General features: G+C 48.2%; 7 protein-coding genes across 7 annotated transcripts; 4 read left to right on the plus strand and 3 right to left on the minus strand.

The window, feature by feature from the left end:
- Positions 1-1,207: 1,207 nt before the first annotated feature.
- Positions 1,208-4,365, minus strand: LAJ45_11172 (uncharacterized protein; the record flags this gene model as incomplete). The annotated part of the gene is made up of 3 exons (XM_046120682.1): positions 1,208-2,164; positions 2,233-3,558; positions 3,760-4,365. 3 exons carry the CDS (start codon positions 4,363-4,365, stop codon positions 1,208-1,210), a joined length of 2,889 nt encoding a protein of 962 aa, XP_045966139.1.
- Positions 4,366-6,292: 1,927 nt separating this feature from the next.
- Positions 6,293-8,978, plus strand: LAJ45_11173 (uncharacterized protein; the record flags this gene model as incomplete). Its single annotated transcript, XM_046120683.1, has 6 exons — positions 6,293-6,704; positions 6,771-7,744; positions 7,849-7,951; positions 8,018-8,646; positions 8,694-8,744; positions 8,955-8,978. The coding sequence occupies 6 exons, from the start codon at positions 6,293-6,295 to the stop codon at positions 8,976-8,978; spliced, it is 2,193 nt and encodes a 730-aa protein (XP_045966140.1).
- Positions 8,979-9,551: 573 nt separating this feature from the next.
- On the plus strand, positions 9,552-10,943 carry LAJ45_11174 (uncharacterized protein; the record flags this gene model as incomplete). The annotated part of the gene is made up of 3 exons (XM_046120684.1): positions 9,552-9,732; positions 9,839-10,850; positions 10,916-10,943. The coding sequence occupies 3 exons, from the start codon at positions 9,552-9,554 to the stop codon at positions 10,941-10,943; spliced, it is 1,221 nt and encodes a 406-aa protein (XP_045966141.1).
- A 1,298-nt stretch (positions 10,944-12,241) lies between these two features.
- LAJ45_11175 (uncharacterized protein) lies at positions 12,242-12,965 on the plus strand (the record flags this gene model as incomplete). Its single annotated transcript, XM_046120685.1, has 2 exons — positions 12,242-12,415; positions 12,468-12,965. The coding sequence occupies 2 exons, from the start codon at positions 12,242-12,244 to the stop codon at positions 12,963-12,965; spliced, it is 672 nt and encodes a 223-aa protein (XP_045966142.1).
- Positions 12,966-13,440: 475 nt separating this feature from the next.
- LAJ45_11176 (uncharacterized protein) lies at positions 13,441-14,760 on the minus strand (the record flags this gene model as incomplete). The annotated part of the gene is made up of 1 exon (XM_046120686.1): positions 13,441-14,760. The coding sequence occupies one exon, from the start codon at positions 14,758-14,760 to the stop codon at positions 13,441-13,443; it is 1,320 nt and encodes a 439-aa protein (XP_045966143.1).
- Positions 14,761-17,333: 2,573 nt separating this feature from the next.
- LAJ45_11177 (uncharacterized protein) lies at positions 17,334-18,758 on the plus strand (the record flags this gene model as incomplete). Its single annotated transcript, XM_046120687.1, has 2 exons — positions 17,334-17,341; positions 17,396-18,758. The coding sequence occupies 2 exons, from the start codon at positions 17,334-17,336 to the stop codon at positions 18,756-18,758; spliced, it is 1,371 nt and encodes a 456-aa protein (XP_045966144.1).
- A 2,911-nt stretch (positions 18,759-21,669) lies between these two features.
- Positions 21,670-22,899, minus strand: LAJ45_11178 (uncharacterized protein; the record flags this gene model as incomplete). Its single annotated transcript, XM_046120688.1, has 4 exons — positions 21,670-21,889; positions 21,962-22,370; positions 22,426-22,655; positions 22,715-22,899. 4 exons carry the CDS (start codon positions 22,897-22,899, stop codon positions 21,670-21,672), a joined length of 1,044 nt encoding a protein of 347 aa, XP_045966145.1.
- Between the last annotated feature and the right edge of the window lie 2,673 nt (positions 22,900-25,572).

A 25,572-nucleotide genomic window follows, 5' to 3' on the forward strand; every position in this document is an offset into this window, starting at 1 on the left:
AATGGGACTTTTATTTATTTTACACTAGCATTGTAGGCAGTTCTTCCGCTCTCTCTCTCGATCTCTCTATCGTGTCGTTCTTGATATGAGGTCCACCCAGTGCACCGCGGAAGAGTCATACATTGCAACCCAACCGAACCCCCCAACCCAAACATCGGACGAAACCAACCACCACCCGCGTACCAATTCCCTCGGCTAACATCCCAATCACACACCTCCCAATTTCCTCCCTCCTACCACTTCTCTCCCTCCCTCCCTACCCTTCTTTAACTCCCCACCATTCACACCCCTCACTCGGATTGGATTGGATTGATATCGCCCCCCCTCGGCGCGGTGCGGCCGGGTAAGCCCAATCCCGGCCGGGCTACTTCGGATGCGGACTGACGTTGGAAGTTGGTTGGGCTGGGTTTTAATTTAGCCAAGGATTGGGGGCCCCATGACGTCGTGGACCCTAACCCTGGTTTTGTGGGTTGGGGGTGCCAAGACTAAGAGTGCCTGACTGAAATGGGTATCGAGATACATGTATCAATGGAACAATCGTGGTGTAATACAGGTCGGCTCAATCAAATAGAGAAAGACCAATACCTTTCAAGTGCCATGGATTTCGAGGATGAGAAAGAAGGTGAGAGGGAACATCACTTGATCATTATCATGATGTTGGGGTCTGAACTCCGTCCTGAGCATCAATCGTAAAATATTCATTGGCACATACATGCGCATCGTCCCTCAGCGCCATATAAACGCCTACAAACAGATTACTATCCCTCTGAATCTCGCATTACTTACTTGCTATTTACCACCTATTCTAACCCGCTCCGTTCCGCTCACAAAGCCAGCCAGAAAGAAAGAGAAAAAGAGAAAAAGAACCCTATTATCCGATAAAAAAACATAAGAAAAAGAAGGAAAAAACGATACCCAGCAGACGGTCTATCCCCCATCCCCCCATCCCCCCATCCCCTCACCCCATACACTTCTTGCTTCACAACCCATCACTCGTCATCACTCGTCCATCAAAACAAAAGCAGAAAGAAAGAGAAAAAAAACTAGACTCCCGCTCACACAAGTAAACCAAGAACCAAAAGCCACAATAATATATATAATAAAAAAGTAAAAAGAAAAGAGAAAAAAAACTACAACAAACTATCCCACGCGTCCAGCCCCTTCTCCTGCTTTTTCGCCGTCAACACCCCACTCCCAATCACCAAATTCATCCCTCCACCCCTCCCATACCCATACCGCCTCCGCCACCACCACTCCCAGGCGGCGGCGGTATCATAAAGCCCGCAAACGCGCCTGTCCCTTGCGGCGCTGGCGCTGCCTGCTGCCGCGTCTGCCCATACAGTATCGTCGGATGGCTCTGTTGCTGCTGTTGCGGCTGCGGCTGCAGCGACGGGAACCCATTGTTCCGGTTCTGGGCCTGGGCCTGGGCCTGGTTCATACCCATACCCAGTCCCATACCGTAGTTAATGGAAGTGCTCGGCTTCGGCGTCAACGGCGCCGTGCTGAGCGTTGGCTTCTTTGTACCGGCAACGGAGGACCAGTCGATTGTCATGCCGCTCATATTATTCTGTGTGTTTTGTTGCTGCTGTTGCTGCGGCTGCTGTGGGCGGAGGGCGGTTGTGCTGCCGAAGCCGGGGGAGGGCTGCGGCTGTAGTGTGCCCATACCCATGCCCATGCCCATGCCCATTCCCATGCTCATACTGTTGCTGCTACTGAGCGGTGGTGGAATTCCCGGTGACGATGGCGTCAATGGCGCGAATCGTGAGTCTGGTGTGGCGGCCCGCTGTGGTCGCAGGCTGGGCGGCGGACTATGTGTTGCGCTGCTGGGCGTGGACCAGCTGAACGATGCCGTCTCCTGCTTCTTTTGTGGCGCCGGGCCCAAGCTCGAGCCAATATCATTGTTGCTGCTGCCGGCGCCGCCCCAGCCGGGGCTACTGGTGCCATTACTGGGCTTGCTCTTGCCGAAGACGAGGTCTGCGAAGGCGTCACCGTCACCGCCGGAGGAGCCGGTGTTGGCGCCGGGGATGCCGCCGAATGATAGGAATTCACCCGCGCCGTTGCTGGGGTTGCTGGGGCCAGAGGAGGAGAGTTCTTGGAGTTTGCGGGTTTGCTCTTGTTCGATCTTTGAGGAGAGGGATTTGATTGTGGCCATGAATGCTTGGAACTATAGGAGTGAGTCAGTACTGGAAAAGACCACTCGAACACCGATATAGGTAGGGTCGAGATACATACCTGCTCCAGACCCAGCAGCGGGCCAAAACTCATGGTCCACAGCCCTGGCAGTAACTCCATTGCTACGATTTCCCGGTCACAGATCTTCCCAATCTCTGAGAAAACCTCTAGTGCTGCCATCATCACTGCTGGCTCCTTCGTCTTGATACCCTTCAATAGCGGCACCACCTTCTCCTGAATCGTGTACTTATCCAGCACCGGGCAGTCCCCGGCTCTCTGCTTCTCAATCTTATTGAACCCTTCCAAGCCATCAGTATTAACCGGGGGCGTCCCCCCACACAGCACCTTAAACGCCTCCAGCCCACGAATCTTGATACCCAGCGACGAGGTCTTCGTGAATACTGAAGCCACCACGGGGAACAGGTCATTTTTTAATGTCGGAAAGTCTAGCTTTGGGAGTATAACCACCAGTGACCTTAACGCCAGGTCCTGCAGTGCATGTGTCGGCGACTCGAGCGCAAGCTGGTAAATGGGCAGGATATCCTCCTTGAACTCGCGCGACGTTGTCTTCTCCATTATGATGGGTAGGCTCGAGATCACGACCGTCAGCCCGCCTTCACGCCCAGCTTCCTTCTCACGCTCCGCGATCTTGGCCGCGGCGGTCTTGGGCTCGGTGGAGGGTGCGCTAGTGCCGCCGGGGGGTAAGAACACTTCTTTCAGCTTGTGTAGGACCTTCTCGCTGAAAAGGCGGGCGGAGCCGGCTTCGGCAATGGCGAAAACGTTCGGAAGGACGAGCGCTAGCATACTGCCGTCTCGCAGCTCTTCGACAAGGCCCGGGAGAATCTTCTTTTCTAGAACGCTGCGGGGAAACTGTGGGAGGACCTTTGGGAGGCCTCGCATGAAAGCAGATTTCTCACTAGGGGTTTTGGCGGGGAGACTGTCGAGGAAGCGCAGGGCAGAGACGAGGATGTTGTCGAAATACTCGTTCTCCTGGAATTCGCGCGCAGTGATGCGGCCAGCGGGTCGGCGGGTGAGAAGGTGCGGGAGAAGAGCATCGACAAGGGCTCGCGGGAGCGGCTTCGAAGAAAGGAAATTGTTGGATGTATTCGGGGTGGTCGATGGTGTGCTGAGGAGGCGTCGGTAACTGGAAGTTGAGTTGTGTGTTTCAAGAGGGGATTTGTGCGGGTGGTTGTACAGGGCCACGATAAGAAGCCCAAGGGAAAACAAGTCTGTAGATGGTGAGATGGAGTTGTCGAGAACAAGTTCTGGGGAAGCGTAGTCGAGAGCAATCTGAACATTCGGAGGTAGACGGGCGTCGAACGCCGGTGGGAGTGGGGGGTTTGTAGATGGAATCGTGAATGATAGAGAAGTGAGCTTCCAGTCAGACTATAAAAGGTTGTCAGCATCTGTAGAAACAAAGAACAGTTGAGAGGGTGTCTGAAAGGATATTTACGGGATCCAAGTACCAGAATGTGTACAAGGGCCGTGAATATATAGCTGTCATGGAGCTGTAAATGGTAGTAGAGGAGCTCTCCCGGGCTCACACATGCGGAAGAAATCCGCTTAGAAACACAAAATATTACCAACCTTAGCATTGATCATGACAGCATCCGGCGTGATGTTCCCATGAACCAATGCTGCACTCTCGTGAAGAAACTCCAACGCCTTCCCGATCTGCAGCAAGCCCTTCTGGATCTCCAACTCGTCGATATCAATATCTGCTCGTCTCCTACCACCTATTGCGCTCTCCCTTCCATATCTCCCATTACTTCTGCCCTCCTCCTCATCCTTCTCTTGCAGCAGCTTCGAAAGACTGCTCAAGACAGCCTCCGTCGCAAACATCAACCCCCCACCTCGCGTATCTTCTACCGGCTCCGCAAGTTCCAGCACGCATGGGTGTCGCAATCTTGCAAGTAAGCTGGCCCCTTTCTTCAACCTCTCCACAACTTCGTCCTGTGCGGCCTTGAGGCCATCCCTGGAGCTACCACCACCACGGAGCGAGAGACCATTGCTGGAGCCGCCGCCCGACTCAAGCGATTTCCGCTCAAAAATCCAGACAGAGACGGCTTGGTTCGTTTTCTTCTTTTTTGCGTCGTGGATTCGCCATGGGCCGCAGTAGGTGGTTGGTTCGGGAGAGAGGATGTAGTTGGAGGTGATGTTGGAGGTAAAGGATTTGAGGGCGTTTGTGAACATGGTGTCCTTGTGTGTCGCGTGTTTCGCGGTGATAATTCTAGGGAAACGATGGTGGATTTCTCGCCGGGAGAGATTCTGGTGCTTCTGTGCCTAGTGAGCGCCCCACACACGAGGGATGAGGCAGTAAGGTAGTGGGGGTGGGCGAGTGAACGAGTGGGAGTGGTAAAGATCGCACTCGGGTCTGAGATGTTCTTGTCTTGAGGTGTTGAGCTCCTGAAAGGTTGCGGCTGAATGCAGACAGAAATAGCTAGGGTGTATGCGCAATTGATTCTCCACCAATGAACCGGCACGTCGTCACGGAGGTGCAATAATAAGGTATATATAACTTCTGTGGATTCTATTGGGAATATTTCGCTCGCTATATAGCTATGCTGAACGAGATGGCCCCAGCTTTTCACTTTGCGCATGAAATCTACCGACAAAGCATCTAATAGAACGTAGGAATATAGAACCTACAGCTCCGGGGTTCTTTGTTGAAACTCCTTCGAAACCGGGGGTGAGATGTGGCTGGCCGGTGAATCCAACTGCACTGGGCCAAGGGCTCTGGACTCGACAACCAAATGGACATAAGTTTATCATAGCTGTACGGATACCGAATTTTATTATTTCCTAATTATGAACAGCTACAGCATGGCGCCTATATAATTATATAAAGAAGAGCACATCGCTGTACATATCAATAGTAGGTACATACATGGATGGCAAGTTCTCTGCTTATTATTCGGTTATCGAGGCTGTGAAGTTATTAATGATTCACGCCCATATCAGTATGCCGTATTAATCACCATAGAGTGCGTAGATTGCTGACTAGGGCCCAGAAGGAGCAGTATGTTTGTTGATTAACACAACGAGTGATAAAATATGACTTATTGGGGCTTCAATCAAAAGGATGATATATAGGCACCGCAGGCCTGGCGTAGGATCTCCGGCCGATTGGCGCATGCACACAATTGCATCACCTTCCATATGCATTTGAATACAACTCAATCACCTTTACTTGATAAGTGTTTGGTTTGTATTTGGGATTACGCGCAGTGCGTGTTGTATTGATACTTGTGCTCAGATACATAACAAGTCACACTAGCAAATTTGTTTCATCAATTACCACCACACCTCACCTCCAAATACCGACATCACCTCTCCATTACCTACCCCACGTCTTATCACCCCACCCACCACCTTCCCCAGAATCAGGCGGGGCCGATCCCTGGTTTCCATCATTTGGTAGATAACGATACCAAGATGAACATCTTTGCACTACTGCGGGGTGGGGGTGTTTCGGTTTCCTGCCTGGCAACGCCTCATGTGTCATCATGTTTGATAGCACAGAGGTATCGGCACAGGTAATGACAGCTGATGACATAGGAATCTTTTACAAAAAAACGCAGTCTACAGACGGGTTGGTACGTACCAGCTTGCTGGATTTTTTGTACTGATTTACCCTCTTTTCTTTTTTCACTAAATTGCAGGAGCGCATGACAGAAACCTTGGCCAATCAATGCACACCCGAACGATTCCGGGGTAGTTATGGGGTAGCTCGCCCTTGTAAAACGAAGTGGTAGAAAGGAAACGCTCCAAGCAATACCTCTAGGACTTGTACTCCAGAACAGTTCCTCCAGGGGTGAACCAAGATCGTTCACGACGGTGTCAAACGGTTGTCCTGTGCAGCAGCAGTCTAGCTTGCCAGCAACAACTTGCAGAGCTCGAACCAGGGGATACCTACCTACCTACCTACCTATAATTCTCACATGATATATGCTTCCTTCTTTATCCCCCTTACTCCACCTTTCCAGCCTCCCTATTAAATAGCAACGCGAATCTCGTTTCCAACCATCCGTCTTAGATACAGAGCGAACAGCTCCCGATTTTGAGAATAGGGTCTTGATTCATTTGGTTTCTAGAGAAATCACCGACGAATTTAACAGCGATGGAGTCACGGAGGCCGAGGCCATTTCCAGGGAGGATCAGTAGTCTTTTCCGACGAAAGGGGAGAACTACTGAGCCTAACTCGCCTACCTTCAGCCCATCTGATATCGAATCAACATCGTTCCAGGCATATGGGCTTTGGAGAAAGGGTATGTGGAAAGAGCTCGAGGAGCTTGTACTTCCAGCATTACCTACGATGAAAAGGACACTCGGCGAGACGAATTATGCCACCTTGCGGACAATATTTTTTCTTGCGCAAGCGTTTGCGGAGCAGGCTAGATGGGATGAAGTTGAGAAGTTGCTGTCGCCGGCTTTGCCGATGCTAAAAAAAACTGTGGGTGAAGTTGATCCAGTTACACTGCGATCAACGGTTCTCCTCGCACAGACCTTTGTGCAGGAAGGATGGTGGGAAGGTGTGGAAGAACTACTCCTCCCAGCGCTGCCAAAAATGAAGGAGACACTAGGTAACGAGGATACAGTCACACTGTACTCGACCTATTTCCTGGCAGCGACTGCTCTAAACCAGGCAAAGTGGGTGCAAGTAGAAGAGCTCTTGAAGCCATCTTTACCGATGATGAAGAAGCAGTTGGGCCAAGGGAATTCCGCCACCCTGCGGTCAACCTTTTTCCTTGCGCAAGCATTTGCCCAACAGGCTCGGTGGAAAGAGGTGGAAAGGCTCCTTTTGCCGTCGTTGCCGAAGATGAGGAGAGCACTTGGTAGCATGGATGCAGCCACCTTGCGTTCGACAGATCTTCTTGCACAGGCGTTTGCGCAAGAAGATAGGTGGGAGGAAATTGAAGAGTTGCTGCTGCCAACGTTGCCAAAGATGAGAGAAGGATTGGGCGAGGCAAATCCAGTAACTTTGGAATCAATATACTTTTTAGCAACAGCACGCTTGAGCCAAGGTCGATGGAAGGAAGTGGAGGAGCTTCTGGTGCCAGCGCTACCAGTAATGAGAGGCGAGGACGAGACTCACCCGGTTACCTTGGGGTCAACGTTCTTCCTCGCAGATGCGTTATCTGAGCAAGGTCGTTGGATGGAAGTGGAAGAGCTCTTAGTTCCAGCACTGGCAAATATGAGAAACTCAAGAGATCAAGGCAAAGCTGATCCGATCACTCTACGCTCCACATATCTTCTCGCAGAAACATTTTCAAGAAAAGATCGATGGACGGAAGTTGAAGAGCTGTTATTACCGGCGTTGCCGATAATGAAAAACATGGATCCATCCGATCCAGCCACTTTGGGGTCAACATACTTCCTTTCTGAGGTGCTCTCGAGGCAAAAGAGGTGGAAAGAGGTGGAAGAGCTACTTTCGCCAGTAATGCCCATGATCAAGATTTTGGGAGAAGGTCATGCGCTCGTTGTCAAATCGTCAGAGATCCTTGAAAAGGCAACCCGGGAACAGAACCCAGACCAAAAGTTGTCGAATGAAATAAGTAAAGAAAAAGAATGTGTAAGCGTTTTGCAATTTCCAATCTCCATTGCCCCCACCCTACCCGGTTGGAACGAATAGTCAGAACATGAACCTAAAGGAACATCTTCTCACGAAGTCTATAGAGACAGCGTCAAAATAGGTCGAGCAAGGAACCCATACCGGAGAGCGCTATCGTGCCTTATTTGAAAAGTATCTTTGGTCATAAAGATATCGGATTTGGATTACGTATAACCCTCCAGGGACTTTTATCGTTACCGTCATCCACCACCGAGATATCTGAATGCGTTATAGAGTTCAGAGATTTCCAAGTCGAGTCGATGCCCAGCCCAATTGTCATGACATATGAAACCCAAGAGAACGAGAAATTGATATTTCAATCGAACAGGGATAGTAATAAATATAGCGAAGAAGGGCTACTGGATCTTTTCCGGACTTCTCTTTCAGGCCTTCTAAAGGGCGCATATGTCCCCATAGGGGCTGAGAAGACGATGTCAAATTGCCATGTACTGGCGCAAAATTTCGACGACCGTGCGAGGTCTACTATTTGGTCAATCGTCGAAGGGATCGAGGGTGTGGAGAAAGTTGAAGAAGATGGCACAAGGAACGTTTTTGCAATTGCGTACCGCTCCCCGAAATTCCAAACTCTGTCTCCCCTGCAGAGTACCGTACTGCCTTGGATCGAGATTCGGAGTCTCCACTCGAACGACGCCTGCGGCCCAATTGTCGAGCTTCTGACGATACATCATGTGTCCTCGGATGAGACCTACCCCAAGAATATTTCCCAGAACGTACTTCCGAGTCCTTCGACGGTGTCTTCTTACGAGTACTCGATCCACTCATCGCCGAATTCATCACCGAATTCATCGCCGGAGCAGTTGCCTGATGACAAGCCCGGGGTGACGAGGGAGAGGGCATTAGAGGTATAAGGCCACATATTCGTGATTTTCGCTGGTTTGGAAGGTTGTAGGTCGAAGGATATATGATGATTGGGATATTTGTAAGAGGTTTGATACCAAGTGTTGGTGGGCTTTCTTTATTCTTTCGGATGGGTTGGTGTGTAGGAATAGGAATTTGTAGCAGAATTATTTAGTAGTTGCGTTTGTTGATCCTTTCCTGTATTTGGTTGTAATTGGATTGCTTAAATATGAAACCAAAAGCTATCTACCTGTAGTTAATAGTGTACGTCTTTTGGGAAAGAACGTGCAGTGTGCAGTGCTAACGATAACAGCCGGAGGAGGGAGACCAGGGCTGATTTAACCGGAAGAGAGAGAGAAGAAAATTCTTCAAACTGAGCTACGTATGTACCAGGTTGAATTGATTCATCGTGAATTTCAGCTCTCGGAGGTCTCGAGTGTCAGTCAGGCTCTTGGCCTTTTGCTTCTAGCAGAGCTCTACTGAGGTGCTTCTTGGTACTAACTGCTTGGTTAGTAGGAGCGGAGGCTCAAAAGGGAAAATTACCCCACCACCCACCCCGACTCCGCGCTCAAAATGGACAGAACAAGTCTAAACAGTCCGAGATAGGCGATGATTCTCGTAATAATAATTTGCATTGCTCGCACGTGATGTCTAGATACAATGTAGTTAACTGACTTCCACCACTAATCTCCGTTCAGGTCAGCCTCATTAAAAACCTCCATTGTTATCTGGCGATACACAATCAATTCTCTCAGCATCCCCCCCCCATCAAACTTCTCCGTGACCACCACCACCATTACCCCCCTGGTCTAACACGTAGAGTCATAGAGTGGTGCTCTATATAATTTCTCCTCTCCTCCTTCTTCCCCCGCTCTCCTTAACCCATCTCTACTCATTCATACCATCCACGATGTTGCGCACCTCTCTCCTCCGCGCCCCGCGCATGACCTTTGGGCTCACTAGGGCCTACAGTGTCCAGGCGCCTAAGAAGCTCCCAGATATCGATGCTTCAAAATTGACCGTCACTCGCACCCAGACTCCCAAGGAGATGCTGAAGCCGGAGGAGCTAGTGTTCGGACGAACCTTTTCCGGTGAATTTTTCTCCTCTGTGACCATGGTCACCCCCGTCCCCGCACATATCGTCCGGGAGGGGGTTCAATTGAGTTTATAATAAAACTAATGCAATGGAAATTAAAGACCACATGCTCTCCATTGAGTGGACTGCTCAATCCGGATGGGCCACTCCCCAGATCACGCCCTACCAGAACCTCTCACTCGACCCCGCAACATGTGTGTTTCACTATGCATTCGAGTGCTTCGAGGGTATGAAGGCCTACTATGACACTCAGGGCCGTGTCCGCCTCTTCCGTCCCGACCGCAACATGGCCCGTCTCAATACCTCCTCTGCTCGCATTGCTCTCCCAACTTTCAACGCCGAGGAAATGATCAAGTGTATCTCCGCATTTGTCGCCGTCGACCAGAAGTTCGTGCCAAAGAAGAAGGGATACTCTCTCTACCTTCGCCCGACAATGATTGGAACGCAGAGGACACTCGGAGTTGGCCCACCAGGTAGTGCGCTGTTGTATGTCATTGCATCCCCAGTGGGACCCTACTACCCAACCGGCTTCAAGGCGGTCTCACTCGAGGCCACATCCCAGTACATTCGTGCCTGGCCCGGCGGTGTCGGAAACATGAAGCTCGGTGCCAACTACGCACCCTGTATCGTTCCCCAGCTCGAAGCCGCTGGCCGTGGATTCCACCAGAACCTGTGGCTGTTTGGCGAGGAGGGCTACGTTACTGAGGTGGGCACCATGAACTTGTTTGTGGCATGGACACTCCCCTCGGGTGAGAAGGAACTCGTCACTGCTCCGCTGGATGGAACCATCCTCGAGGGTGTGACGAGAGACTGTGTCTTGGCGCTGGCGCGTGAGAAGCTTGTTAAGGAGGGCTGGACCATCTCCGAGAGGAAATACACCATTAAAGAGGTTTCCCAGGCGGCGGATGAGGGCAGACTGATCGAGGCATTTGGATCGGGTACTGCAGCGGTGGTGAGCCCAATTAGGAGAATTGCATGGGATGGTGGAGCTGCCGGCACTCCGAGGGACATCATGTTCCCATTGCAGGAAGGCAAGGAGGCGGGAGTGATCGCAGAGAGAATGTGGAAGTGGATGGAAGAGAGGCAGTACGGTGAAGTTGAGAGCGAATGGAGGTAAGTTTGGACTTGACGGTTGATTGGTTAAAACCGTGAATACGGTATGCTAACTAGAGATGCAGTCATATTGTCCCCAACCTCACGGCCTAGTCCGCCGGGAAAGTTGTCAATTGAACAAGCCAACAACCACACATCTCTTTCTAAATAAACTACCTAATTTTCATTCTCATAGCTATCCATAGTTTTAGATGAGATCTTGAAGATTTCCCTCCCTTCTTTCTTTCTTTATTAGGATTTTTTGCGTTTATTTTATTTTTTTTCACACCCCAAAAAAGGCTTTTAGCGGGAGGGTTTGCTTGCGGGTGCGTGCGGATTGCTGTTTTCCTTTTTTGTTAGAATCTGTTTCGGATGAGCTTTCGTTTCTTGTTTATTTTAGAGTGTGGATATGAAATCATAAACGGAGATGATTATGTAGATCCGAGTTTCACGTGCCGTATATACTCGAGTGATCGTTCATGACTAACAGTTTTTCGTGCACCCCCAACCGGTTTCATACGGTTTGAACAGCAAGAACCTAAGTGTGGTTATTTAGGGGTAACCAACCCCCAAAGAGCAACAGAGGCTGTATTCTAAGCATGTAATGCCAAGATTATGGTGTATCTGTTGGATGGATACGTACATGTATGTACCGGGAGCTGATAGGCAGAGCAGCCAATCCGCATGAGAAGCATTTTATCTACCGGTGAACGAGTCCGTCTGAAGCAACATGAATCGCTGCAGCCGTCCCAGATCGATGGTAGTTCTCGACAATAAGGCTACCGAAAATGGTTATGAGATCTGCATATGTTCAGGTATCATCCGCATCGATGGCAGTTGGAGGAACAATCTTGGTCAAGGAGAGATATATAGAATCTAGGCCGTTATATAGGAATCGGGATAAGAACAGGACACAATGACCTCTGACTTGAGAAATCCGATAAACACCTTCCCTGGTACAGGCAATAAGAACGAAATACGTATATATATCTCGATTGAACGATATCTATAAATATCACTGACGCTTGATAGATTCTTCTAGATCCTGATGCTCTTCGAAAACCGTGCTCGGTAATCAACACTTCACGGGATCTCAGTGTCACCAACATAGTATGAGGATCTGCATATATATACTTACTAACCAAAGCTATTCGCGAATCGAAAGGCTACTGGCATGAGTTAGATTCACATTCCAGGTTAGATCCAGCTTGTTGCATATTATCCCCGCATCATGCAGAACATACATGTATCTACTCTTCGTGGTTATGATAGCAGCCGACAGCAGCTCCCGCCTCTTGATTATGAAGCGTATATAGCACCACACCTCATATATTCAAGTATAAAGAACCCAATAAACCACTCATCTGGCTTCCATCCCTTCATCTCAACTACATCTCCTCAATTCCCTCAAGATGCGTGGTCCACTCTCCCAAAAGCTCCTCCTGTTTCTCACTTGCATTCTCCTTACCTCTGCCCGAGAAATCGACATCCACATTGATCTCGACTCTCCCAAAAGTCACCATCATGAAACGCCCTTCCTCAGCCCAGGCCCACAGCAAGTCCCCGACCACTATGCCAAACTCGGCGTAATTCCCCCCCCCCCCCCCCTTCCCCCCAAACTCAACTGACTACCCACAGTTCGATGGTTTGACGGAAGGCGACCTCGTCGGTAAACATGCTTTTCTTACCTTCACCAATAACATTCGCGTCGCCCACGCAGGCCCCCTCGCTTCTTCCCAGCCGAATGGCGTAATCATGAACCAGTACAACCCCGACGAAAGGCTCACGAACCCCGGGTTCGGCATCGACAACACCACCTCCACATTCGAAACCTTCGACCTCCTCTCGCTCTACATGGCCCCCATCTACGAGCCCAAGACGTTGCCGCCGCTCGAGTTTAATGTTAGTGTCATGGGCTTTGGACCGCAGCCCGGGCGGGTCCTGAGCAGAATGGTGACCATCTGTGGGCCCGAGTGGCCGCAGAAGATTGAGCTTGAAGACTTTAAGGAGGTGGCGAGTGTGACGGTCGAGATGACGAGTCAGATTGCGCCGACGGGGGGCCCGTTTATGCCGTCGTTTATAATGGATGATGTGCATATATATTGGAGGAGGGCGGTGCATGATGGTGAGCTCTGAGGTGCGGTGACAATGATTTTGCGGTCGTTTTTTGTGGCCTTCTGTTGAGTAGTTTCAATCGATATAAGCAATATTAAGTGTGCAGTTGATCAATTGAAGAATCTGTGAACCTGCAATCAGTAATAGTAAGGCCTTAAAATCACCACACGCTAAGAAGTCTGACCATGAGTTGACTAGCTCTAGAGAGGTGGACCAGCTGGCGAGTGATAAGCACAAGTGTAACGAATAGCCACTTGTAGCAGCAACCAATAAATTCCATATAGTAATAACGTTGAGTCGCAATAAGAGAGCAGGAATAGAGATCAAAAGATAAATTATCCTAACTCCAAACCCCATACATCTACTTCTGCTGCCAATGATTTTAATACATCGCCAAACCAAAACAGAGCAGAACAGCGCAAATTCGGGACAAAGTAAAAAGAATAAACGAAGGACATAGTTGATACATAAGAAAGAAGAAAAAGTCAAAGATTCATTACCCTCCTCTTCCCCAACACACAACGCTTTGCACCATTTCCGCAAGCCTCCCTCTCGCGGTCCCACTCACCTTCTTCCCCATACCCACCCTAATCTTCACCGCACTCCTCACCACACTCCACCCCTGCCTCTTCGCCAATCCCATCTTCATCTTGCCCTCATCCCCACCTTCAAAGATCTTCTTCAACTCCCCCAGCCCCGGCCTCTCCGCCGGATCTCTCCGCGTACACATCTCCACTACATCTCTAATCGGCCCATCAATGCCCTCAAGATCCGTCTTATACACAAAATTGATGTCTCTGAACAGCTCCATATAGAGCTCATTCATACTCAGCCCCTTGGTAAGAATATACAGCGTCCTCCCCAGCGCATACACATCCGCCCTCTCCAACGCCTCGCCGCTCCACGTCCTCGGGAATCCACCTTTTGCTTCCGGCGGCGCAGTCGCAGCAGTTGACTCGTCCTGCGAAAAGTCTATGAGTACCAACCGCTCCTCGCCCGAGGGTGAGGGGTGGACGATGATGTTGTCGGGCTTGATATCGCCATGGAAGGACTTTTGCTCGATGTGGAGCCAGTGGAGCGCGTTCACTAGTTGGTGGCCCCAGCTCCAGAGTCTTTCTGGTGGTGGTCTGGGTGTGAGGGTGGAGCAGAGATGGTCGAGGTTGCCGTGGGGGTAGTACTCGAGTAGGAATCCGACAACTCGATGGTCGGTTGGCGAGACTGTGATGAGTCCATGGGGTGGGGAGATTATGTTCGGGTGTGGAGGGAGGGACAGGAGGTTTCTGAGCTCTGAAAAGTTGTTCGTTGGGCCCTTGGCAATGTACTTCTTTTTTGAAGCTGGAGAAAGCGTGACGAGTTGGATATGGGAGGACCATGATCGCGGTGAGCTTTGAGATAGTGGACAGGAGTGCAGGGAAGATATCGGGTAGAGCTTTGGTTTTGTGCATGTATTTTCTGGGATTATCTCTTCTGGTAACTGCAGTTTCTGGATAAGTCTGGGATCAATTTTTTCTTCCACTACCAGCTCCCCACTCCCAGGGAGAGTGTGGAGGAACGGGGACAGGGAAAAACGCGGCGGATACACTGGGTAGTGCGCCTGAATAGTCCTCAAGATCTTCTGTAGTGCGGAATTTCGGGCTGACTCTGGTAAATTTGGCCATGCAGATATGAGCTTTGTTTCGAAGGCATCTGGCAGGGATGGGTTGGAGTTGAGAAATACAGTAATTGGGATATTGTGGGATAAATTCGAGATCAAGATCTGAAGTTGAGGGGGGTTGTTATGTGGAAGAAGCTGTGGGCCAAAGGTAGTTTCAGACATTGTGGAAGTATATGAGTCTAATATAAAACGGCGTCCTTTGGGGTGGATTAAGCAGACGTCTGTGGGGCACCAATGCCTATTAGATTAAGACTACTGTCTACTCAGTCGTTAATTAAAAGGTCGGAAATTTTAGTTGCAACGATATCCGACCATTTAATTAACGCGCGAGTATATATGTAGATGAAATATATAGACAGTCCCGCCTGGCCCCACTTAGTTTGAATGCATCAGTATCGGGGTTAGAGCCGTGACTATGATAAGTAAAGACGCTGATAGGTACTTGGATGTATACGCATCGGTAGAGAACTGACCCTCTTCCTGCTCCATTATCAAAAAGCGAAGGGGTTAGAAAACAAAACAGCGCGTCCAGCGTAAGTCCCAACCCCCAAATCTAAATCAGAGAATTTTCTCACTAACCACATATCACGGAAATCCTTCTAGAAGTGACTTTTGGACAACGAAGATTGCGACCTTTCGAGCTGTAGACACATACCGAGGAAAATAACGGGGTGGCCAGGTATCGACAAAGAGATCTTCTATCGAATAGGACGGGGTGTTTTTCCAATTCTTCCCTACTTGATCCACTAATGCAACGTGACTAGCATCTCTATCCATTGGTGTGCTCTGGTAATACTTGCAGATTCGGGGCCGAAGAAGAGGCACCGTATCAGTGATAGACCGATGCCTGTAGAAACTGAGTTCACAATGGTAGGCGAGTGTAGAAACAGGGGTCTAAAAACAGGGTTTAAGTGGCTAACCCGGCCAGCAATAATTTTCCAGTAAAGCACAGACTCATGGGAAACCATCAGCTATTCGTCAATAGAGACTTTGCGCTGGAGTTTTCGTTATAAAGCTTTTACCGAAAGTAGTAAAGAGGAGTACCTCCACTTTTGACCGTACGTAGCTGAGGTCTGCACTCCAGGGAGGCTGTAGTTTCCAATGGTCATGCATACCACTCCTTGTGATGATGATGATGATGATGTTGCTCAAATACGTAACTTTCAATTGGATCGGAGATTTTGTGTCTTGCATCCCGTCCCCAGAAAAGCGTAGTTGTGTTTCTACTTCACCTCAAAATTGCAGTGGAACGCGATTTGATCCTTGTACAGCGGTGGGTAATAAGTGATCAGACAGAACGCCACCAAAATACGCGTTTGCAGGCAAAATTGTCCGATGACTTAATACCCACCGCTGTAGTTAGGGTTGCAAGTTCACACCCATGCAACTTTGCCTTAGGTTCTGTCTCTTGCCCGCGTGCTCAGGTATGTATGGCCTTTCACGATATCACAGTAGGTACAAGACCGGATAATTGGGGTATATCTGTGTTAGCCTGTCTGTGGGCCTGTTCGTTTTTGATATGCAGTATTGCAGTTTATTAGTTCAATGTTTTCCTACACACCAATACACTGTATCTTCCTCACATGATGTCGTTTCCTTATCAAGCTTGAGCCGAGTAAGCAGACATGTAGTTGCTCCGATTGGCCAATCCCATGATACATCCGGTCCAAAGACAAAAGAAATTTTCAGAGTAGACTCCAGTGTTTTCAAACTAAGCCCTGAGCCCTTCTTGGGTTCCTGTCAAGGGTGCCAAGCCACTTCAGATCTAAGATCTTGGATCTTGATCGTGGGCCCCCTCGCTAGACTGTCAACATGGCTGGCAGTGAGTGCACTGGCAGTTGACGTGGGATTAAGGTTATCAAGACAGATATGGAATATTAAGCGAGAGTACTTTAATAATTCACTGCGAGTAAGCTGACACTGTCTGAACAGCACCCCCCTAGAGATGTATGTACCTTGATCTACACTCATGAGTAGAGTACTGTGAAAAATACATGTATTATATTATGTGTCTACTCGTCACTCATAGGCTGGTGTTACACGAACACGTAAGATAAAGCCGGTCCAAAAAATACCCGCAGGTCATTATTCAGTCCGGCCTTGGACAGCAAAATATAAAGGCTACCCTCAACATCGCTCTTCTTCTTCTTCTCTCTATCGTGTTGATTGATCCACTCCAGTCATCCAACATCAACCCCCCTCGCGATATTCACCCATGACCAGGAATCACATTCTGTCACTCGATCAGCCCATTTTGGATTGAGGCTGAAGCCCCACTTTGGTGGCATGCAACCGTGGCACAGCTGCATGATGTAGCGGACTGGGCGGGGCCGGCGGGCCGATGAGAGACCACATTGACCCCATTCCCTGGTAAGGCTAAGAGCTACTTGCCAGATTTTTTTCTGTGTCCAGCGAACCTATTCTTCCTGATACGGAAGAGTCGCAACGACTTTATCTCACCAAATATCTATCAAATTCACGAAGTTTTAGGGCCGTTGCTTCGTAGCACTCCCATATTTCCGGATGAGGAAGAAACAGCTGGACACAGAAAAAAATCTGGCAAGTAGATTGCAATTGTTGGGGAACCATGCACTGATATTAACGCAGCTGATAACAACACGTCGACTATATAACCTGCCAATTCCCTTGATTTGGAGCTTCTCAGAAGAGACAGCAGTGTCGACGTCGAAAACCAGTGCACTACGAACACAGTAGGTCCCTCGATTATCAGGAAAATGCCACCGTGAGTTGATACTCCCCTGTCAAGGCTAATGATGGTACTAACCTATATAATTAGAGCCACTGCCCGCTCCGGATCCAGATCTGGCAGCGCTCTAAATCTAGGGAACAACAAAGTCCGCTTAATCGTCGTTGCCTCGACTATTGTCGCCTTCCTCTACCGTTCTTTAACGCAGCGTTCTCCACTCCTCTTTCTCTCTACCCCACCCGCTCTCCCTAGCACCCACGGCTGCACCATCCACCACCCCACAATCCTCAAAAATTGCGAGGACATCTCACAACTCCCCGGTACGCCCTACACGTTCCTCTCCTGTGATCCTGCCCGGCGAGAATGGTCTCACGCCTTCGGGTCCTACCCCAGCAAGGCTCCTGTGGGTGAAGTCTACCTCTGGAACCATCTCACACCCGAGACCGAGCCAATTCTCATCTCCGGGCATACCTCCCTCGGGGGCGACTTCCATCCCCTAGGTCTCTCTTCCGTTAACGTTACCGACGGGGTCGCCCGCGTATTCGTGACCAACCAGGCGAAAGCGCGCGCGACAATCGAGGTGTTAGATGTGCTACTTGCCACGGGAGAGAGCAAGCACGTAAAAACAATCTCCAACGGCAGCATTCACTCCCCGAACGGTATCGCGGCCTACAACGCGACAAGCTTCTATGTCAGTAATGACATGTTCATGGCGCGACGTTGGTCAACCGCTCTACTCCTGGAAGCAATCTTCGCTATTCCTGGGGGCACAGTCATGTTCGTCTCTGTCCCCGCCGAGGCATTCGCTGCACTTGACGCAGTCGTCGAAAAGAAGCGCGAGGGAGCAAGCGAGATGAGTGTTTCCACGATCGCACGCCTCTCACTCGCCAATGGGCTTGCTTACAACCCGCATGACTCGCGCCTCTATGTTGTGTCCTCCACACATGGAGTCTACACCTACTCGCTCCCCGACCCAAATTTACCCTCATCCGTCCACCCGCATTCCTTCCACCGCACACCGTTCGCGGCCGATAACCTCTTCTACTCGCACACCCAACGCACGCTCTATATCAGCGGCGTGTCATCCCTCTCTGCCATCGCAACATCTATGGTTTCTCCTGCAGCGCCCCATGGTCCATCCTGGACAGTAGAGCTCCTTCCAGAGCTCCAGCGCATGGGACAGGTCGATGAGGGCGTTCTGAAACGCGAGAAGGCGTTCCGCGCAGTGGATCTAGCGAATCGGCCGTTGAGGGAGCAGGAGAGGCGATGGAGGAGTGTGTTTATGGATGATGGGGGGTTCTATGGCGGTGTGAGTAATGGAGGTGTTGTGGATGAAACAGGCAAATTTGTCGCGGTGAGTGTGGTAGGGGAGGGGGTGCTAACTTGTCCTAGCGTGCTGGAGAGGAGGGGCGCTCTAGTCAAAGAAGAGGTTGCGGAGAAAGATGAGTTATAGGTACATGTAGTTTAGTATTTCCTAGGAGTACATGAATTATATTATTAAGCGTATTTATGTGTTTAAAAGAAGGATTGTTAAGAGTCCGTTTTGACGCGAAATAGTGTGGGAACAATCATTGACCATAGCACTGTATCCCTAATCCTACCGAGTAACTACCAACCAGCAACCCCAACAACGATTGCGACCCATCATTGGGGGAGGACTTGACACACTCAAAGTACAATTCGCGGTGGCGAGGTGTCTACCCCAGTGTCATTGTACAGCATTTCTACCGAATAATGTGTCGTTCTAGAGTAGACCTTTTCCGTGATTCATCACACCCTTACTTATTTGTGCTTTACCAGATCACCCTAAGGGTTTCCTTACTATACTTCAAAATCGGCCTTTTGAATTTTCACTACCCAGGCCCTAGATAGGTACATTAGAACCTAGAAGGGCTTTAAGGATAAAACGAACAGTCTGCCAAGACTCTAAATTTATAGGGTGTAGTGGGTCTTGGCAAAACGTAGTCCTGGACAGTGACTCCACACTAGTCCCGACAGTAACTCCCCCACATACTAGAAGCCACGCCTCCATAAGAACGCTACGATATGGGCAACTCCCGTTTCTCGTAGTAAAAAATTTCTTAATCTCCCAATATATAAAAGGTCAAGACGAGGTGAAATTTCGCAAATGGTGGGTGATGATTGGCCCTGCACCCAGGCCGCTACCTACATAGAACGTTAAGGGTGTACTGGAATACTATGCCGGAACAGCCCTTCAATAAAATGATTGTTTTGTTTACTCCGCCCGGGAAAGTACATGTACTCCCAAAGGCAAAAGGTTCCAGGCCAGAGTAGCAGGGAAAAGAGAAACGTAAGGCTTTATTCCGCTCACCAACCTGGTTTGAATTGATAGTATAAATTGAGATGGGGCATCATGAAATGATTCCGGTTGGTAACAAACGGGAAAACCTCCAGTATCTTATATAGAAGGTAATATTTGGTATAGAGCCGTTGGCGTGTACCCTATGTGCTATTTCTTATATATATATATATTGTGGGTTGACGAAAGTGCTCGTGATCCCACGCGTACGCGGATCGATCGGGGTAGTGGGCTAACAAAGAGCCTCAAATGTATTACGAGCTTCACGTGCCAGACGCCAGACCACCGGCACCACAACCACCATACTACTAGCAAAGACGCAAAGTCTCCGGGTCCCGTGATTCTTACCCTAGTCCTCCCACCATGATGCCAGAAATAGCCTATCAAAAAACGGATGGGGGTTAGTACGGTAGTACTAGGTATGTTCATTTGACAAAATTAGGTAGCACTCCGGTAATCAAAGAGTAACGCCGCCTTTCAAATGCTCTATCAATGCTCTACCAATACTGTATTATAGAATCTATGTATTCCCTGGGTTTTGTAGTGTGGGCGATAAATTTATACTACCCTAGTGCTTCCGTATTTCCTAACATACGGCATTGTTGTGGTATTTAGGGCAATGCCATTCCCCCAACCCTGCAATATCACATTTGGCGATGAAGCATTTCAGAATCAAAGATCACCAGATATTCGTTAATCCATGACTCCATCAATTCTTATCATCTTGGGATAGGCTTTACACAATTGGGATATACTTTTGAAAAATAAACTTTAGCCCTTAGGCATACATATACCCGTGATTTTAGATGGTGAATTAGCAATTACATGTACTATTCGATCATGATATAAGCTCGTGGTGATAGTGATGATAGTGATGATGGAGTGGTGGGTGTAGGTCTAGTCTCTTACCATGGGGATGGGCCTAGGTGTGATCCTGGTCCTGGACCTGGTACTGGCACACCGGACCTGGTACCGGCGTGCCCAACCTGCTCCTGGTCACAGAGCTAAAAGATGTCTATATTGCTGTGATAGTGCTACGGTATTGCTACGGTACTGCTACGGTGTTTTATAAAAAATATTTTCCTCAAAATGCCGAAATAATGCCACTATCCTAAAAATACCCTATCATGGCAGCGCTACTGTAGTACTACGGTATTAATCCCTGCCCCATTTTTGGTATTGTAGCTTCCGCCCATATCCAGGTAGTCCAAGGCTCCTTATATCTTCTGCATATGTTTCGATCTATGAGACGCTGGCTGATCATCATGAGCGATTATAATTATTTCTCAATAGCCCAATTGGCCAACCTGACTAGCTATGTACTTCTTATTTTTAAGCATTTCCAAACCGAACTGGGTCTGCATATGGGCGAAAATCGTGCATAACAAACATATTTTGGTGGTATGCAGACCCAATCCAGTCCGGAAACGCCAAAAAATAACGAGTAGATTCTTGATCATGATAAAACCCAAGTGTTTCCCTTCCCCTCCTTTAACCTTCTGATCGTTCGTATTAAGGCACAGGTCATAAATTAATCCTCAGTGAGCAACGGATAGGAGACCCCAAAGTGCTCTTAGTGGCATTCAGTCAATGGCCTATCACAAGATTTGGAGCCTCGTTCCCAAGCTGATCTCGTAGCCAATCATGCATTTTCGCACAGCGACCAACAGAAATAGACCAAGGTACTAGTTCACAAAGTCGATAACCTATGAGTTATGTCCTATCAATCTTCAGCTTTCTAATCACTTAAATATCTCTTCCATATACGTATCTTTTGCAGTTGTGGAGTTATAATCGTTCCATGATCTATCCTCGTATAAAATCACAAGAATTTTTGCCAACCCACAATACTAACAGCAACCTATCAGTATCCAGGCATGCTATTACTATTTGAGATCACGATTCAGTCTCCAAAATAGAACAGAAGAGATCTCGTGAGCTTAGAGTCCCACTGCTAGTAAACATAAGAGCTTGCTTATATTCAACTTCCACGAATATACCAAGAGCTAGCTAGACAGATCTAACCATGATCATAACAGAGTGATCAGAGACCATTCTGTCTAATTTCACGTTGCCAACCCAGCACCACAAGCTGCTCTGCCCTGTACCTACGGGTTATATCATCCTCTAACATATCCTTATCTTTAACAAGCTCTAAGGTCAGAGTAACCTTACTCGGCCCCCATGACAACCCAAGCAAGAATGATTCTTCCTCCATCAATGCTACCAACTTCTCTGACTCCCTGGCCAAACACTCTTTGATTCTAAATCACACAGCAGGGATAGAGTAAGCAGCCGCATCTTCAAATAGGGAATACACTTTAGGTGGGAGGTACCGGTCGATCTCATCCTTAATACACATTTTCATGTTTGAATCATCTATGTTCGTAGAACCTAGTACGAGGGTTGAATAATCGACTTGTGGTGCACATGGAATCCCGATGCAATAGAGCTCTTTCCCCATTGATAATGGACTGGAATTCATATCCGGGGTTGTTGGCTCCCAATTGAGCGTCGGCGGATTAAGTGCAGGAAGCGGCAGCGGTAGTGGTTGTGGGAGGATATCACCGGCTTTGTCTATATAGCTTTTCTCGGACGCTGGGAGAAGAGGTGCATCAAGATTTTGTGGGACAGATAGGTTAACACTATATTGAGTGTGTAATGGGGTAACATCCCTATCTAATAGACTAGGTATTGGTTCTGGCGTTGAATACTCGATACCCATTCGTGAGGTGTCGGTGGTAGCTTAGATTAAATTTTGTTAACAGTGTAGAAGAGACCAACTATAGTAAATACATACCCATATCACGATTGTTGATCGGGAGACCAAGCCCTTTCTCTTCTCTACGGTGCCTCCATTTAGCACGTTCAAGTCTTTCCTCGGTAATGAGTTGACCACCGAGTCTGAACTCTGTTTTTTTGCCATGTCGAGCCCGCGTTTGTTGAATATCTAACATCGCATTAACTTTAATTTTGGGTAAATATTTTACCAAGCCCCATTTCTTTATTATTGCCTTGCATTGTTTTTCGCTAGGAGACAAAATTAGTTCCTTTCTATTAACTATACTCGCATTATAGGGATATTATACTTTGCAAAGAACCCGTAACTCTCCGCCATTATCTGTCTTACTTTCTCGAGTCCAAAGCCCTCGGTGATGTATAGCCTTGTGAGGTTTTCTTGTTGCTTGTCCCACTCTTCTGCTGTAATAACTCGCTTGGAGTCTTGATATTTTTTTTCCCAGCTGGCTTGCGGTTTTTTGGTGCGAGTTTTCATGTTCGGAATTTTGAGATACGTGTATGTTACTGATTTAAATCGTAATGTGTATGATATATAGCTAGGGTATGAATATTGATGAAGCGCGAAGGAGGCTCGTTGTGAAGAGGGGACTCTTTAATTATATACGTTGCCCCACTAAGATACAGTAAGATCGAACCCGCGGTAACGCGTACCGTAGATTATAAAACTAGAGGAGAGAAGAGACCTTAGACGAGACCTGCGCTTCAATCCGGTGATGTACAACGACCAGAGGAATAATATGATCCCTGCATGCATAGCTGGAGGTAACCGTTCGTGTGACAAAGATAAAGAATATCGTAGGAAAGGCGACTGCTTCTCCCCCCGGGCATACTGGCGCTGCACGTCGTAAACCTCGAAAGTGCCATACAGGTCTTGGCAGCTTGATGTCATACTTTTTTACATGCCATGATCTCAAATTACCCCAAACCCAACTCCCCAAACTCCCCACTCACGCTCCCACTCCCACCCACTACCACCCGCGATTCGAATCGCACTATTCATCGTAGAGTGAAATTTAAATATGACCAGATACATGTCCGGCCGTGGAACTATTCTACCACTGTGCTACCACCTGCATGTACTTTATACTAAATGTATATAGTCTAGCCGATATGTTATAGCAATTGCCTCGAGCTCTTTATATGTTCGAATTTTTATGTAGGTAAATACATGTATGTACATAAGCATTCCAGAATCAAATTCAATTAAGCTACCTAGTACATCTTACGCACAGAGATGCCCAATCCCTTCCTCTCTATGGTTCTATATGGAGATACTAAATTTGGGTGTTGTGTTTGAGGCGTGAGGTCCTCCGAATTAATGCCGCCTCAACTTATTGCGCCCTAGTCCCGCAGTTAATGTTTCCCGCAACAAAAATATATGAAGAGGATATATCGATATACACTATAGAAAATTATATACATTTCTAAAAGAATGCAGCTCAAAGGCCGGGTTCAAAAATATGTTGCCAGTATTTGCATAATTACGGATATCCAGTACCGCAAAACCCCAGGAATAACGATTCGGACTGGGCTGGAATACCACTTACCTATTGGTCAAGACGACCAAAAGCTACGCTTTGGGTCTGTCGGATTGAGGCTCAACAAGCATTTGACCAATCCGAAGCACAATATTCCAGTCCAGTTCGATTCGTTATTCCTGAGATTTTGCGGTATGTAGGTATGTACTGCGTCGGCTTATATGCAGTACGCGTACGGATAGTGGATGCCGTGTGCTGTTCATCCCGCCACAACCTGTCTAAGTGGACAATTATAAATGAGACGGACGAGTTTTTGGCGTGTGACTTGTAGTTCTTTTTGACCTGATCATGATCAAGTGTATATATATATACAATAGTGTATATATACTTGTGTACTTAGGACAGGAATAAAGTACCGCTGTACCGGACAATGCAGGCTTTTGGCTTATAAATGGGTGCATGTTCTAGGCGTGAACTACTTCTTGCATTGTCCAGTACTTTTTGTCCGCCCTGACCAGTGATAATTTTTCGTCATGAACCCTAACTAGTGATGGGCACGCGCGAGACAAGTTTTCTCGAGACTTTTAGCAAGAGGAAACGAGGCCAGGTCCAGAGGTCGAGATAAATCTGACCTTAATTAGCAGTTTTCCCAGCCCTGTGGTCACATGACGAAAAGTCTCGTAGATGAGGCAGGTGATAGGTCCCTTGCCTCGTGCCCACCACCAACCCTAACCCCGCCACCGCCTACATGGAACTTGGGTCGTGGAGGGTACATGTTCAAATCGGAAAGTGATATTAATCTAACCCTTCATCCAAAGCCTAATCCAGTGAAGAAATCAGTCTGTACTAACTCGTGCACAGGCCAAGTGAATTAAACAAACATGATTGGCTCAAGACTAAATACAGGCGTGATGTACATGTGCGTCCGAGAAAACAAAACTCTTCTACTGTTTTTGTTTATTACCTGTATTGCGTAATAGACCCCCCGAGTGATTTATAACAGAGCCTCCTGCTCGTTACCCCACTCTTTATTCCAACCGTACATAAGCATTGAGGTGCGGCCCGTACACATGTTACACATGTTAGGAAAATATTGCCTTGCCATAATTAACCCTTCTTGGTAACCGCATACAGTCCGTTACAGTTTCTGGTTCCTGTACGACTTCTAGCCATCATACCGCAGAATCTCAAGAATAACGAATAGAACTGGGCTGGAATACCACTTACCCATTGGTCAAGACGACCAAAAGTTACGCTTTGGGTCTGTCTGATTGAGGCTCAACAAGCATTTGACCAATCCGAAGCACAATATTCCAGTCTAGTTCGATTCGTTATTCCTGAGATTTAGAAACCGAACTAGAATCAACCTACATACGCATCAGAATATTTTCTCATTCCGCGCGCAAGAGTGCGGGATGAGACGATTTCTTGTGTCTTAGCTCTCGGGGAAGTAATTTGAGTTAACCTAACTGATGGAACCTTCCGAATTGCGTGGATCCAGCCTAACTGCAGGGGGAGTTAGAAGGAAACGATTTCTTCTACATGTGGAGAATTTATTGCAAAACCAGCTACAAACTATACGTATTGCCACATGTCCCAGTACCTATGTATATACCATATCTACTCGTCTCATATCTTAGGTAGACATGATTCTCCTCAGGAAATAGCCG

The sequence above is a fragment of the Morchella importuna genome (assembly GCF_003444635.1).
Source record: "Morchella importuna strain M04M26 chromosome Unknown Morimp01GS058, whole genome shotgun sequence".
Classification (NCBI taxonomy): domain Eukaryota; kingdom Fungi; phylum Ascomycota; class Pezizomycetes; order Pezizales; family Morchellaceae; genus Morchella; species Morchella importuna.